The 13858-nt window shown below is 41.5% G+C and overlaps 1 protein-coding gene across 11 annotated transcripts in view; it reads right to left on the bottom strand.

Annotated features, from left to right (window-relative positions):
* PPFIA1 (PTPRF interacting protein alpha 1) overlaps positions 1 to 12238 on the bottom strand; it is a 112268-nt gene extending 100030 nt beyond the window's left edge. For 5 of the 11 annotated variants that reach the window (XM_061610695.1, XM_061610696.1, XM_061610700.1 and 2 more), the window contains exons 1-2: positions 10957 to 12237; positions 9393 to 9656 (exon numbers count right to left, since the gene is read on the bottom strand). In XM_061610695.1, the coding sequence (XP_061466679.1) occupies positions 9393 to 9656 (264 nt within the window). In that variant the 5' untranslated portion in view covers positions 10957 to 12237. Of the gene's footprint in view, positions 1 to 6058; positions 6134 to 9392; positions 9657 to 10956 lie in introns of those variants that run through there. The other 6 variants (XM_061610698.1, XM_061610703.1, XM_061610702.1 and 3 more) reach the window with 3 other exon arrangements.
* Between the last annotated feature and the right edge of the window lie 1620 nt (positions 12239 to 13858).

The following is a 13858-nucleotide window of genomic DNA, read 5'->3' as shown; positions in this document are numbered from 1 at the left end:
ACACTATAGAAACAAGTATGCTTTACATAGTCTAGTGGCCTATATTTGACTTTTAAGCACCAAGAGTTCTGAATTTCTCATTACGTTTTTTTTCTCAACAGCTCCCCTCAGTCAAATCCAATAGTCCTAGGGACTGTGGAGAAAAAAATTGCCAAGATTTCACAATAGGAACATTCACCCTCCTATAGGGTGTTTTGTTTGGCAACTGAACCTGTAAGACTATGCTAGCTTTAGGCATTTATCTGCAGCACTTATGAGCAGAGAAGCCTTTCCCTAAATTACCTCTCTTAGTGCATATGGCACAGTAAAATATACTTTCTGTTAAGTAAATGAAATATCCAGTATTTCTAGTTCAACAAGTTTTGAAAAAACAGCCAACCTAATTTTCAAATGAATCTTTGAAGTAATTAAAAGTGTAAACTGCATTTCACACCTAGCTGACAACACAGAAATCACATGTTCTGAAACAGAACATACTAATATTTGCCGCCCTGGGCTCCTGCTGGCAGGAAGGCCGGGATATAAACCAAATAATAAATAAATAAATATTTAAGAAAAAAATATTTACATTTTATTAGAACTCTGCACTTTTGCTAAAACATCACATTAAAAGGCAGCGACCATTTTTATGGATCTTGAAGACTAAATTCTGTTGAGGTAAATCTTGCTGAACTGTAAGCTTTGGGCAACAACCAAGGCTTGCTTTTTGTGGAATGCCAAGCACACATTGTTCAATAAAATAATGCTAAATGGCACTCTGGAATTATATTTTTGGCCATTTTGCAAATCTGCCAAATACAAAAAAATTACCTTGCAGTGTTTAAGGGCTTGCTGTTATGTTTAGCTACTTTTGGTCTTTTACCTTTTGTTTCTACATATCCTAGACAATACCCACTATCAAGCACATAAAAAGAGTAAACTACAGGAAGAAGAGAGTAATTGATATGATACTCTGAGGCACAGAACAAAGATCTTAGCACTAATTCTAAACGTGTATTAATACAAAATTAAGTGTATTTAAACTATGCCGAAGAAAACGTGCTTCCTTTAAGCAACAAGTAGAATGCAAAAGCAACTAGAATATTTTAACCGATTTACAAGCTGCTCATGAATTGTTCCAAAATGCAATGAATAAGAGTAATCAGTTTGAGAGAGAAAGATCTAGAATCTTGCTACATGAACCCAAAGTTATATAGTCTGAATTATGCAATATCAGATATTTGGAATCAAGAGCTTGGTTATTTGTTTTATTGTAACATATTGATACTTCTAATATTTGAGGAAGTAATGTGGTGAAGGGGTTTGAGCGTGTCAAAGAACCTGAGACCAATGCCATCAGGAGTCTAGACCAAGAGGATACACTCCTAGCAGGGGCACCCAAGGCGGAATGGTCAAAACTGAGACACCAGACTAAGATGCATCCAGTCTCAGAGGAAGGCAATGGTGAACCACCTCTGAATACCTCTTACCACGAAAACCCTATGAACAGAGTATCCAAAATGCAACACAAGATAGTGCTGGAAGTTGAGACCCCCAGGTCAGAAGGCACTCATCGAGCTACTGGGGAAGAACAAAGGACAAGTACGAATAGCGCTGTGACTAATGACGCAGCTGGGTCAAAGTCGAAAGGAAGCCCAGAGGCTGATGTACACAGATGCGAGAGTCCGGAGTAGCACGACACACACAATAGGAACATGGAATGTGAGAAGCATGAGCTAGGGAAAGTTAGAAATTGTAAGTTCATGACAGATGCTATTGGAGGTTGCTGATTCATAGGGTTGCCATAAGTTGTAATCAACTTGAAAGCACATAACAGCAAAAAATTAATAAGGATTTATTCTTCCAGTTGTTTTTTCTACTACTTTGGGAAAAGCATTGTTAAAAATATTAAGCCAGTAAAGCCAAGAGGCTTTAAAATTGGTGTGAATTAATTTCATTTTCCTGGGAATGCACTTCAGATATTGTAATGAGGTGCTGACACAGATAACATCTGAGAGTCTTTCAGTTACTGAAAGAACTTGGCCACCTTGTAAGATCTAAACTTCCACCTACATTTATATCTTGCAAGTTCATTACTACCTAGTATGCAAATGAATTTTGTAACCTCCAATTTCATAAGTACGAATTTTAGCCATCTCTTTCATGGGGCTTTAATGTGTACTCAGTTTGGCATCAGCTTTGTATCCCTACCTATTTGTCAACAAGAAAACAAGAGTTTCTGAAACAAGCTGTGTCTTTGTAGGTTTAATGTTTAGTCTGAGTTCATAAGTAACACCTGAATCAGTTTAATCTCCCAGATCTAATATAATGCAATAACTATAATGGCTAGAATGAATGTTGTGTTTAAACTCTTTCCTGCTTTTGCCCCGGTGCTTCTCAAGACAGCTCTCTCCCCCCCCCCCCAGAAAACTAGAGGCACATTTAATGAAAATGTACACTTTACATTTACCCCCTCAAAAAAAGTTTATGTTTTAGAGCAGAGGTGGCTAACTTGTGGCCCTCTACAAGTGATGTTGGATTACATCTTCCATCAGCTCCAGCCAACAAAGCCAACTGTAAGGGATGATGAGAGTTGCAATCCAGCCACAGCTAGTGGGCCACAGGGTCAGTCATTTTAGAGTGTTAAGAATAACAATGACACACTCACAGTGCAACCCAGTCCTTACACATTTCGGCATGACTCACTGTTTTGGGATTACACCTAACTAGAAGGAGCCATGCTCAAAATAGTGACTCATGCAGAGACTCAATAGGAAGCCTCCTCTCCAAGGATGAACGATTATGCTGCACCACCACATTGGAAGTTATTGAGTTAGCCAAACGCACCTAACACAAAGAAGCCAGGATTAACTCACCTGTAGCGGCCAAATGGAAGGAGGAAAGACTAGAGCAATAAATTATGCAGTGATGAAAGAGGGGTCATTTGTTCTTGGGTACTTTGGGCTCATAAGAGGTATCAATTTATCATAATGCACCAACTAGTTTCTCATAGCACAGTAGTGTGCTCTGGCCTTCTGGGAATTACTGCTCTGCCCTTATGAACAACATCTGCATGTACCAAGAATGTAAGAGATATGCTGGATGAGATCAAAGGTTCATCTGTTTTCACAGTGGTCAATCAGATGCCTATGGGATGGCTGCAACCAAGGCATGAGAGCAATAGCACTCTCCCACCTCAGTTCTCAAGCAGCTGGTATTCAGAAACATACCACCTCCAATATTAGAAGTAGTACATAGCCACTGTGACTAGTAGCCACCAATAGTCTTATTTTCCATGAATTTGCCTAAATTTCCATGAATTTAAAGCCATACATTGGTTGCCATTACTACATCATTTGGGAGCTTAACTGTATGCTATGTCATATGGTTCCCTATAGTTTGGAAAATCTTGGCCCTCCACATGTTGCTGAACTATAACTCATCATCCCTGGACTTGCTTGCTGGGACTAATGGGAGTTGTAGTTCAGCAACATCTGAAGGTCCAAAGGTTCCCCATCCCTTGACTATGAGAAGTAGTTCTTCCTTTTGTCTATCCTGAATCTTCATTGGGCTCTAGTTATGAACGAAAAACTTCTCCATTCATTTTCTCCACACCATGCATAATACCTCCCTTATTTGCTTTCTTTCTAAACTAAAAAGCCCCAAATGCTGTAATCTTTCTTCATATGGGAGTTGCTTCAGCCTCTTAATAATTTTGGTTACTCATCAATAGTGGGAGAGGTTCATGCCTATGTGAAAAAAGTCCTTCCTCATCAACAAACAAAGGAGTCTATTCCTGATCTATTTCGAATTGTGTTACTTAACAGCTGTAAATGCAAAAACACACTACATGACCAATAAAGAAGTGAACAAGTTTTAGAGAGCTTCATTCATGCTGCCCTGGGCCATCATGTCAGAACATGAGCAGGGACCCACAAGAGAACTAGGCCAAACCCGCTTCTGTTGTGTGGTGATGCCACAGGGCAGCTTTGGAATGCTCACAGCTTAGCTGGCATGGTATAGGCCTGAATGGAGATATTTTGGGGCGCTTGCTTTCTGATGCCTGGAAGGTAAAGGGTGTGGACAAAAGAGCCTTCTTCTCATCACAGCTTGTGTAGTTAGTAAAAGCTGTAACTTGTATACATTGACCAAAAATAAGACACGCCCAAAATGTTCAATCTATGTATTCAATACAGATTAATTTGCACATAATTTGACAGTAAATGTGTAGTTTCACATACAGTATTGCGATTTTTTCAGCAGACAATAGTTTCTCCTGTTTAGCTGTATGTGATTTTTGTGTGTGTTCATGATTATGAAAGTATGTAAAAGCTTCATTAGGCATTTCACGTGTGCACCAAGTTGAGCTGCCTCATCTTTCCCTCTAGCGTCCCTTTCCTCTGTATGTTAAAGAAACCAATACCTTGCAAACTGAGTGTGCATTTCCAAGTTAAAATTAGGGACATGAATTCAAGTCACACATCACCATATATATTTCCCTACATTTCACATAAAGTATGTCAAGGAATGAGCATGAATTAGTTAAACATTTTTTAAAACTTGCTTGTCTTTAAGTGTGCGGCAACCAGGAATGAGGCGTTACCAGAGAGAAGATCCAGACTGTGGTGCTCCTTCCCTAGAGATGTTCACCTAGCACAAGCCCTCCCAAATCTGTGATATGAGGTTACAGTGTTTTTCATGGGCAAGGCTGTTAATTTTAATTTTAGTGTTGCTGTCATGGTTTCACTGCCAGGCTTATGATGCCTGGAAACAGCAATAACTGAACTGAGTTGATCATTTGTTGCCACAGCAAAAGAAAGTTATTTTAAATAAGAACATACAACTACTTCACATGTATAGATTTTTATTTCAAGTGTATATTTTATGTACAAAACATAATTTTATTAGATTAATGTGTTCCTCACAGTCTCCAATAACTGATTAATCATAAAAGAATAGGCTGCAGCCTTATGCTGTAGTACTTAAAAGACTAGCATCTCAATCCATAACATACTATAAGAACTTAAAGCCCACTAGAGACAAATTAATATACTTTTCCATTAGTCTTAAGTGGGGGTTTTTTGGGGGGAGGGGTGCAATTGCCACAAATGTAAGCATACCCTACAGCAGTTTTCTTCAACCAGCGGTCCCCAGATGTTGCTGGACTGCAACTCTTATCATTACCAGCCAGCTTAGCCAATGGTCATGGATGATGGGAACTTTAGTCCAACAACATATGGGGACCCAAGGTTGAAGAAAAATGCCCTACAGAACGAACAGTAACAGTCAGTGGGGTGGTGAAGGCAGGGTGGCATTGCACACCTAGCTTCCTGATGTCACTTACCGAGAGGGAGGCTGCAAGGCATGGGGAACTCATCACGGTGCAGGTGCAATAGCAGAAGCATTGGATTGTCTCTGCTGCCATGCCCTTACCATGCTGAGCTCTCTGTACCTCACCCCTCCCAGTAAGCACCAGAAACCAGGTGCACGACACCTTCCCTGCCTCACCAACCACTACCAAGTACAAATAAGCCCTCTCTACTCTTCTGGTTTGATGTATAACTGACTTGCTCTATTCCTCTTCCACAGCATTAATAGCACAATTCTATACATGTCTACTCAGAAGTCCCATCAATTTCAGTGAGGCTCATTCCCAAGTAAAAGGGCATAGGATTACGGCCTAAATTAAAATAATTTATAACTCTCAAACAATACATTCCAAAAAGTCACACAATTATCTAGACCAACATATTCCATTTTATCTGCAAACAATTTCAGTTTAGACAAAAGGTTATTTATATGATGAACATTTAGCACAATAAAACAGTAATGAGAAAGTTACCCCTAAAATACCTGAATTGTTTGGTTACAGCAAAACCAAAAGAGGTTTAAAAGTTTTCATTAAACTATTAAGCATATTGCTCAGAAAAAGTGTGGGAATAAATATTATTACCTCTATAGATTTTCAACTTTAATTTCATTAAGATAGACATAGGCACATCCAAACTAGTCCAAATGCTAGAGTCTAGCAAACAGTATACCAAAATTTTCAATGCAATCCTATTAAGCTTCTCCTTACATTGAGATAGGGAACCTGTGGAGTCGCCAATTCCCATTTGCTCCATCCAGGATGACGCACAGCTGTAATCCAAGATCATCTGGAGGGCCTGAGGTTTCCCCATCTCTCTGAACAATCTCTTCAACAAAGAAATTTGGATGAATGAAGGCACATAAGGCCAGCTCCTTGCTGAAGCTAAGCAGGGTCAGGTCTGGTCAATGCCTGGATGGGAGACCGCCTGGGAACCATATGTAAGCTGCCTTGGGTTTCATGAAAAAGAAAGGCGGGGTATAAATGTAATAAATAAGAAAGAATGCCATGGGGCTTCATTGCATCATTTCTTTCTTAAGTTCTGCCACCGATAGCATGCTCAGACTTTGAATGTATTAGACCCTAAGTTCAATTTTCAATATCTAGTTAGCATCAGTGAACCTGGATTTGAGACCCAGATCTACAGGGACTCTCTGGTCTGGCCCAATATAAGGAAAAACTATGTGTTTCCTTGTTTTTATCCAGTGGTGTTAGTGAGTGATTATTATTATTCAGTAATTATATGCACTTTGTTAAATGTCCAGAGGGGTAGCCATGTTAGTCTCTTACAGCAAAAATAGAGTCTTGTGATACTTTAAAGACTAACAAATTTACTATAACCAACTCTTGTGGACTCAGCCAAAGCGGGCTTGAGTCCACAAAAGCTTATACCAGAACACGTCTGTTAGCCTTTTAGGTGCTACGAGACGGTTAAATGTGCTATTGTAATCTCATGCCAATTATTGGGGTGGCACTGTCTTACGCAGTGGAATCAACTTGTGGCATAGTTGCTTCATCATATATACATATATAAATAACTAGGGGCTTCAACCCTGCTTCCATCACTTCACCCAACAACCCTGTCTTCTGCCTACCCCCACTCCCCTTGGACCTCACCAAACAACCTCCCCCTTTAGGTCTCACCAAACTTTGGTGTGTTATTCACCTGAGAGGGGATGGGGGGGGCTTTGGCCATTCTCTTCCCTCCTGCACTTTTCACTGTAGGAGTCTGTAGCACACAGACTGCCCAGGCCAGCCTTACTTCATCACTGTCTTATCGTGTCCTTTTCTTCCTCCAACTGCCACTGCCTCCTCAGCCACACATTCTTTCCTCTTTGCTTCCTCCCCTCCTTCAGTCACCGTCCCACCTCCTCCTCATGGTCATCTCACTACCTGCCCTTCCTCCTCTGCTACAGCCTTAGCCTCCTCTCCTCCTTCAGCCCCCCTGTCACTCTTTATCCTAATTGACAGTGATAGCAGTAAGTTGCCAGGCTAGACGGAAAGAAGAAAAGGAGTCAGTAGCAATAGGAACTGCAGAGTGGGGGCAGAAGCAGCCTATCCCGGACTGTCTGTCTACTGCTCTTGTCTTGCTGTAATTTGCAGCGCCACCTGTTTGTGGCCAAGCAAACTGGAGTGTGATGACAGCCTTTGCCAAATATAATATAGAAGAGAAAATAAATTCCTTTTGGCCTATTTCTGGACAGTACTCAAGTTCTTAAGACCAATACACAGTTCCTCCCTCTCTCACACATACCTGAAAAAAGCCTTCAAGATCTTCTAACAATTATATATAACAATGCATTGTGTTCTCATTTAAAACCACTACCAAAATAAGGAGCTTTTCTCTGCACTCTGCATTCCATGAAAGCTCACACATATGTCACCATTTAAGTGGCAGTTTAAAAACAACCAAATAATCTGCAGATACTTAATACTGAAGGGAACAAGCAGTTTACCAGAGGCACATCTCTGAAGTAGCTGTGATGGTTCAATTAAGACAGGATCATAGGAAGCTGCCTTATGGGAAGGGATGTAGCTCAGTGATAGAGAACACGCTTTGCATGCAACAAAAGTTCCCAGTTTCAATCCCCAAAATCTGTAGATAGGGCTGGGAGAGCCCCTGACAATAATAGGTCCAAGATAGTTGATACTGAGGGCCTAAGACAGTTGATACTCTGACAAAGGTGCTCTTTTAGGTAGCTGGGTCCCAAGCCATTTAGGGCTTTATAAGCTGATACTAACACTGGTCCAGTATTGTTGACACTGACTGGCAGCAGCTCACCAGAGTTTCAGACAGGGTCTCTTCCAGTCCTACTTGGAGATGTCAAGGATTGGATCTGGGACCTTTTGCATGTGCTCGACATTAAGCTATTGGAAATATTAGAGATCAATAATCTGTTGCTATGTTTCCTAACATTAACTGGGGAGGTGCTATATTGCTGAAATTTAAATGTCTCACATTCTAGCAACTGATGTACTCAAATACATTTGATGACAACAGACTTTATCCAAAGTCTTTACTCAGCTGTGAAACTCAATGGATGTCACTCTTACAGGTAGGTTGCACTTTTTTTGTTTTTTTACACAAGAGAAAGAATACACAAATGCTTCAGTGGCTCACTACTGTATTTTCCCAGTCATGCTAACTATAGAGTACTGTGCCTGCTCCTACTATGAGACTTCAGTATCTGACAGGAGGGGGGGGAAGCATACAAAGATTGCAGGATGGAGCCATAACGTGCTGTGCTCTCTTATCTACAGAAACATGGCCGCAAGCTATGACTGATGCTACATCTCTCTCCTGGCACAGAGAATGACTATGGTGACAAAGTGCTACTGCATTTCTTCATATGGGGTTAGGGTTAGGGGTAGAACATTAAGAAACCATGTTTGCTGTCTCTGGAGCGTCTGTCTCTCCTCCCAAGAAAGAGTGGGGGCACAACCAGAACTATCCTATCAGCATTTATTTTTATATCTGTTTGTAATGTTGTAAGTCACTCTGAGCTTCTTTTTTGGGGAAAAGCAACTAAAAATAATAATATCATCATCATCAACAACAACAACTTTTTAAAGATATAATCGCTCCATCTACTCAGATGCTCAGGTTCTCTATGCACTCAATACCATCTCTGTAAGATGATCCCTAGATATCTTTACAAGTACTTCACCTTCAATGGCATGTCAGTTTTTTCAATTTACACTACTATAACAGAACCACACAAAAGTTTGCTTATTCCAGCCTTAGAAATCTTGGCCACCTTGGTTACAAACTGTTATTTTGGAGGAAGATTAAAAATCCACCTAAAGCTAATTTTGCAAGATTCTGTCTATGCTGTAATTACAATATAGCATGAAGCAACCTTCCGAGTTTTGTTTCTCACATTTAACATTTTTCCTCATGTTTCCTAGAAGATTTCACAAAGCAAAGAAGTAGTCATGCTATGAGCTCTCTGCAGCTTTTCATTTCTCTCATGTGGTAATTGCTGAAGACAGTGATCTAAAGTTTAATGATATGAAAGTTTGCTTGCTTTAAAAAAAAACATACCTGGGGCAGTGCAGTATTAAGCTGTCGCTGTAGAGAATCCCTTTCATGACCAACTTCATGCAGTTTACCCTGGGTTAATGCTAGAGTCTCTTGAGTCTCCCGCAGTGTGTCCAGGAGGCGATCTCGTTCCTCCAACATGGATACCATCAATTGTTCGAAATGGGAATCAGCATCCGACTGTAGAGGAACACTTGAACCATGGCTTCCACTTCCCCCTGAGGGAATCTCTGCCTCACTGATGGTTGGCATCACCTCGCACATCATCTTGAAATGAAGTTTAAGACTTATTTAATTATACCATTAAATAGCAAAGAATACAGACCCAGAGTAACAGAGCTTTTATGTGTAATGGCCTTACCCAACTACGTACAAAAGATCCCACATCCTCATTAACTTATCTGGAGGTAGCAGTGGAGATCTACCATCAGTGTCTTTACAACTGCATTACATCACAAATGAAATCTATAAGCCAAGCATAAACTGACAATGCATTATTAATAGCTACTGCTAATGTAACACTGTGTTTTCTTGCTAAACAGTATACTTCTAGCATAAGAGCCTTTTGCTATATATATTATCTACAAATTGACAAAACCAATTACCTATAGAGTCCTATTCTCAAGTTCACTTAAACATTATCCTGTCAAAGTTGAGAGAGAGGCAGAAGGGTAAACATATTTATGGGTGAGAACAGGAAATCTAATCTGCATTACAAGTAGAGAAACACAGGCAGTAATTAATGAACAATGCAAATATGTTAAAGTACATGTATTATCCTAGGCTCAGAAGCACTGCAAAAGCAAGCTTATGATGTATATAAATCCATATATAGAAGAATAGATACCCCCAGATTCTCAATTCCATCATAAAAGCTAACTGCATTTTACTGTATACATCCAGGCCTTTCAGTTTATTATGGTAGCCACATAATCTCCATTACAGGAATATGTTGCTACAGAAGTAGCTTTAGAGCCTTTTTGCAGCTGGATGCATTCATCATTCTTAGAAAGTACAAGGCAAAAAGCAAACTCACGAACAAGCAGAAAATCAAAGCAGAAACAACACAGTAGACCCTACAATGTATCACAAGCTACCACCACAGAAACTGAACACAAGACCCATCAACATACATGTTAGGCTATTTTTACTAATACAGTGATCATATAGCTGTCTAAGCTTTAATATGTACATGAACATACCCTGCAGTACTGCGTTACAAAAAAACTTAATAACCTGAGTAAATTTATCAGTTTCAGTGTTAATTTCCTGACTAACTGTTACAGTTTATACTAAAACCAAATTAAATGATTCCTCTAATAAAGTCCTTTATCCTTTTTTAGATGTTCATAGTGATTGAGTTAAACATAAGCAAGCAATTTTCTCAAGGGCCATGTAATGGGACCAATTCCATTCGCCCCATACGTTTATGATTATATAGATGAACTTCATACACAATTCTTAAATATCAAGCAACATAATCAGAGCAGACTGTATTTTGTTGTTTTTCTCTAGTGTTTTATAGCTGTAAGCCAAAATCTTTTATAAACTTCCATTGTTTCATTACCTTGTGTGAGTAACAAAACAGCTTCGCCAGAGGCCAAAAATTTCCAGCAATATCAGCTCTTTTCAGCAACTCTGCATTATGATTTCCAAAAACATTTCAAATGGAACAGTAGCCATCCAGCTTGTCTACAAAATCCATTCATTAAATAATCCTTGAAACTCAAACAAAAGGATAAATGATCTTGCTCAGAAAAGGAGATGGTGCAATAGGAGCAGCAACTAGTTTGGCTCTCTAGAGTAGAGAAACAGATCCGAACAACCCAGTCCTCAGCTCCTTTCCTATCTAGCCCTGGTCCACAGGTCTCTCAAAAGCCAGTTGAGAGAAGCGTGTGTGCAAAAAAACAAAAAAGGCCAACTGTTTTCAGTGCTTCAGGGCCCACAATCAATCAACAGTAATCGGTATAGAAAGCTCACTTTAGGTCACGACCGCGTTACTTTAAAAAAAGGAAGATACAAAAAAGTTAAGAGTACTACTCTATTTTCGCAGGAGCTGGGAGGCACTCCTCTTTTTCGCCTCTTGCTAGACAGCGCAAGTTCTTTTCCTTCCTTCAGTTTCCCGGGTCTTCTGTTCCACATTTATAATTCCTCTTAAATGGGTTGTGGGTTTTTTTTGAGAAGGGGGGGTAATGTATAGAACAGAAGCTTCAAAGGACGAGGAGGGATACAGAAACCGTTCCAGAGAACTCGGTGCCAACCCTCTTTCCCTGAAAGGGGAAAAAACAAGCCCTAATCCCTGCTCCCCACCCCCCCAAGAGCAGAAGTCAAACGAAGAGACCTAGAAGACCAGACGGCGCTGGAAAGTTGGGGGGGGCGGGGAGTCTGGAGTTGAGCTCCTTTTCCTCGCAGTTCCTCCTCGCCAGAGAGCCGAGCGACCAAGGTAGATGGTGGAGTTTCCACTCCCAAAGGCCTCAGGAGATAGGCAAGCGCGAGCGAGGGGCTTTACTCGCCGCTCCTCACCCTCAAGCTCGGCCTTCCTACCCCAGGTCGCTCCGCCTTCGCCTCCTCCTGCCGCCACCTCCGCATCCGAGGTGGCCAGAACGGCGGCGCTCCCTCAGGCTCCTTACTCCGGGCTTCTCTCACCCGCGGCGACGATAGGCGGAGCGGCGACCTGTGCCCGGCAGAGTCCCGTAGCAGTGCGGAGGAGATGGGGCCGGTGAAGGTGAGCGAGGCTGGCCGTCCCTGCCTCCAGCCGGGCCCTCAGCCGCCGCAGTTCGGACTTTCGTCGCCGCCTCCCGTTGTTCCCGGCAGCCTCTGCGGCTCCTACATATAACAGTGCGTGGCCCACAATGCACTGCGACAGGGACTTGGCCGGTGTCTCACTTTCTTCTCTCCCACCCCAAGCCAAGAACGTTTGAGGCGCGAGTTCGAGTGTCCTCTTCGACAGCCCAGAGAAATTAAACCAAACTCCGGGAGGATCTGAAAGTTTGTGTATTGCTGTTCGTAAAGTTTTCAGCGCAGGCTGATATTTCCTCATGAAGGAATGCAAATAGATTTGAGGAGAAGGCTTTTTTGCTCTTGGGGGGAAAAGGGAGATAAAGCTGCAATCCTGTGCAATATTATCTCGGAGTAAGCTCCATTGAACACAATGGCATATGCTTCTGAGTAAATTTGCAAAAGACAGCACTGTATGTCAAGGCAATAATACTCCATCGGGCGGTCTGTGATCATAGTTGGGGGGCGTTTGTGCTGCTCTGGGGGCGTGATCCGTTGCCTCTTGCCATTTGTTGACGAACATAAGGGAGTTCTATAGTATTGTGCTGCCAATAATGTTGTTACTCTTGTGAGTTTGAGACGTAAGACAGACACCGGGGAGGGGAGGCTCACTGGCAGGCATCTGGTATAAGAAGGGAAAAGAAAACATACTTCCTAGCAGGGGTTTCTGAGAGCTTAGCCATCGGGGATTAACATTTTTGTGAAGGGGTGGGGAAAGGGAATTTCTCCGGTTAATGAGTTACAGAGCAAGCAATGTTCAGCTGTTCCAGTTTCTGTCATGTTACTTGGAATTAAATAACTAGAATCTTGCGTTTGACTTAACAAATCATGAAATTTTAAATGTCATGTTTGTATGCATATGTGCATTTGCAAGTGTCTAAAAGATTTCATAAAGAAGGGATAACAATAAAGCATCCCTCAACTGAAAGTGGGACAAGAAACAATGGTTTTAACGTAAAAGGAGGTGGATGCAGATTAGGGCTGTACTGCTATGCACACCTTCCTGGAAGTAAACTCTGTTGAATTCAGTGAGACTTCTGCATGGGATCAATCTGCCTGTTGTATTCCTCCAACAAGCAGCTCAGGAGTTGCCAGTCTTTTGGGGCCCATGGGCACATTTGCAGACTGGATAAATTGTGCCACCCAGGGCTGTGGAGTCAGAGTCGGAGTCGGAAGCAATTTTGGGTGGAGTCAGAGTCGGTAGAAATGTACCGACTCTGACTCCGGCTTCAAAATAAAAACTTTCATAGGAATTTAGGGAAGTTTTCTTGTTCAGAAATTTTAATCAAATAAATATATTTTATGTTCTGTCAATCTAGCCTGATGATTCACACGGTGGTGATGAAATGCCTTGTGCTACCATTTTACTACAGTAAATTTGTTATTACTAGTTAATATACACTTGCCATTTATGAAGGAGTCAGAGTCGGAATTGGACAGTAGAAAAATAGAGGAGTCAGATTCAAAGGCTTGGCGTACCGACTCCGCAGCCCTGGTGCCACCACACATACACACACACAACCAAGCACATGCTGCAAACTATTTTATTGGCTACAACAGAATGCTTCTTTCAAGACTACCTGGGGGGGGGACCTTGCGGGCACCAGAGAAGGCCTCTGTGGGTGCATCTGTGCTTGTGGATATCACATTGGCTTTGGTTGTGGCACATGAAGTGGGGTGCTGCCCTCCTG

This window comes from Rhineura floridana, chromosome 2 (assembly GCF_030035675.1).
Source record: "Rhineura floridana isolate rRhiFlo1 chromosome 2, rRhiFlo1.hap2, whole genome shotgun sequence".
Classification (NCBI taxonomy): domain Eukaryota; kingdom Metazoa; phylum Chordata; class Lepidosauria; order Squamata; family Rhineuridae; genus Rhineura; species Rhineura floridana.
Note: the sequence above shows the minus strand (reverse complement) of the source record. Positions and strands in the feature narration are given on the sequence as shown.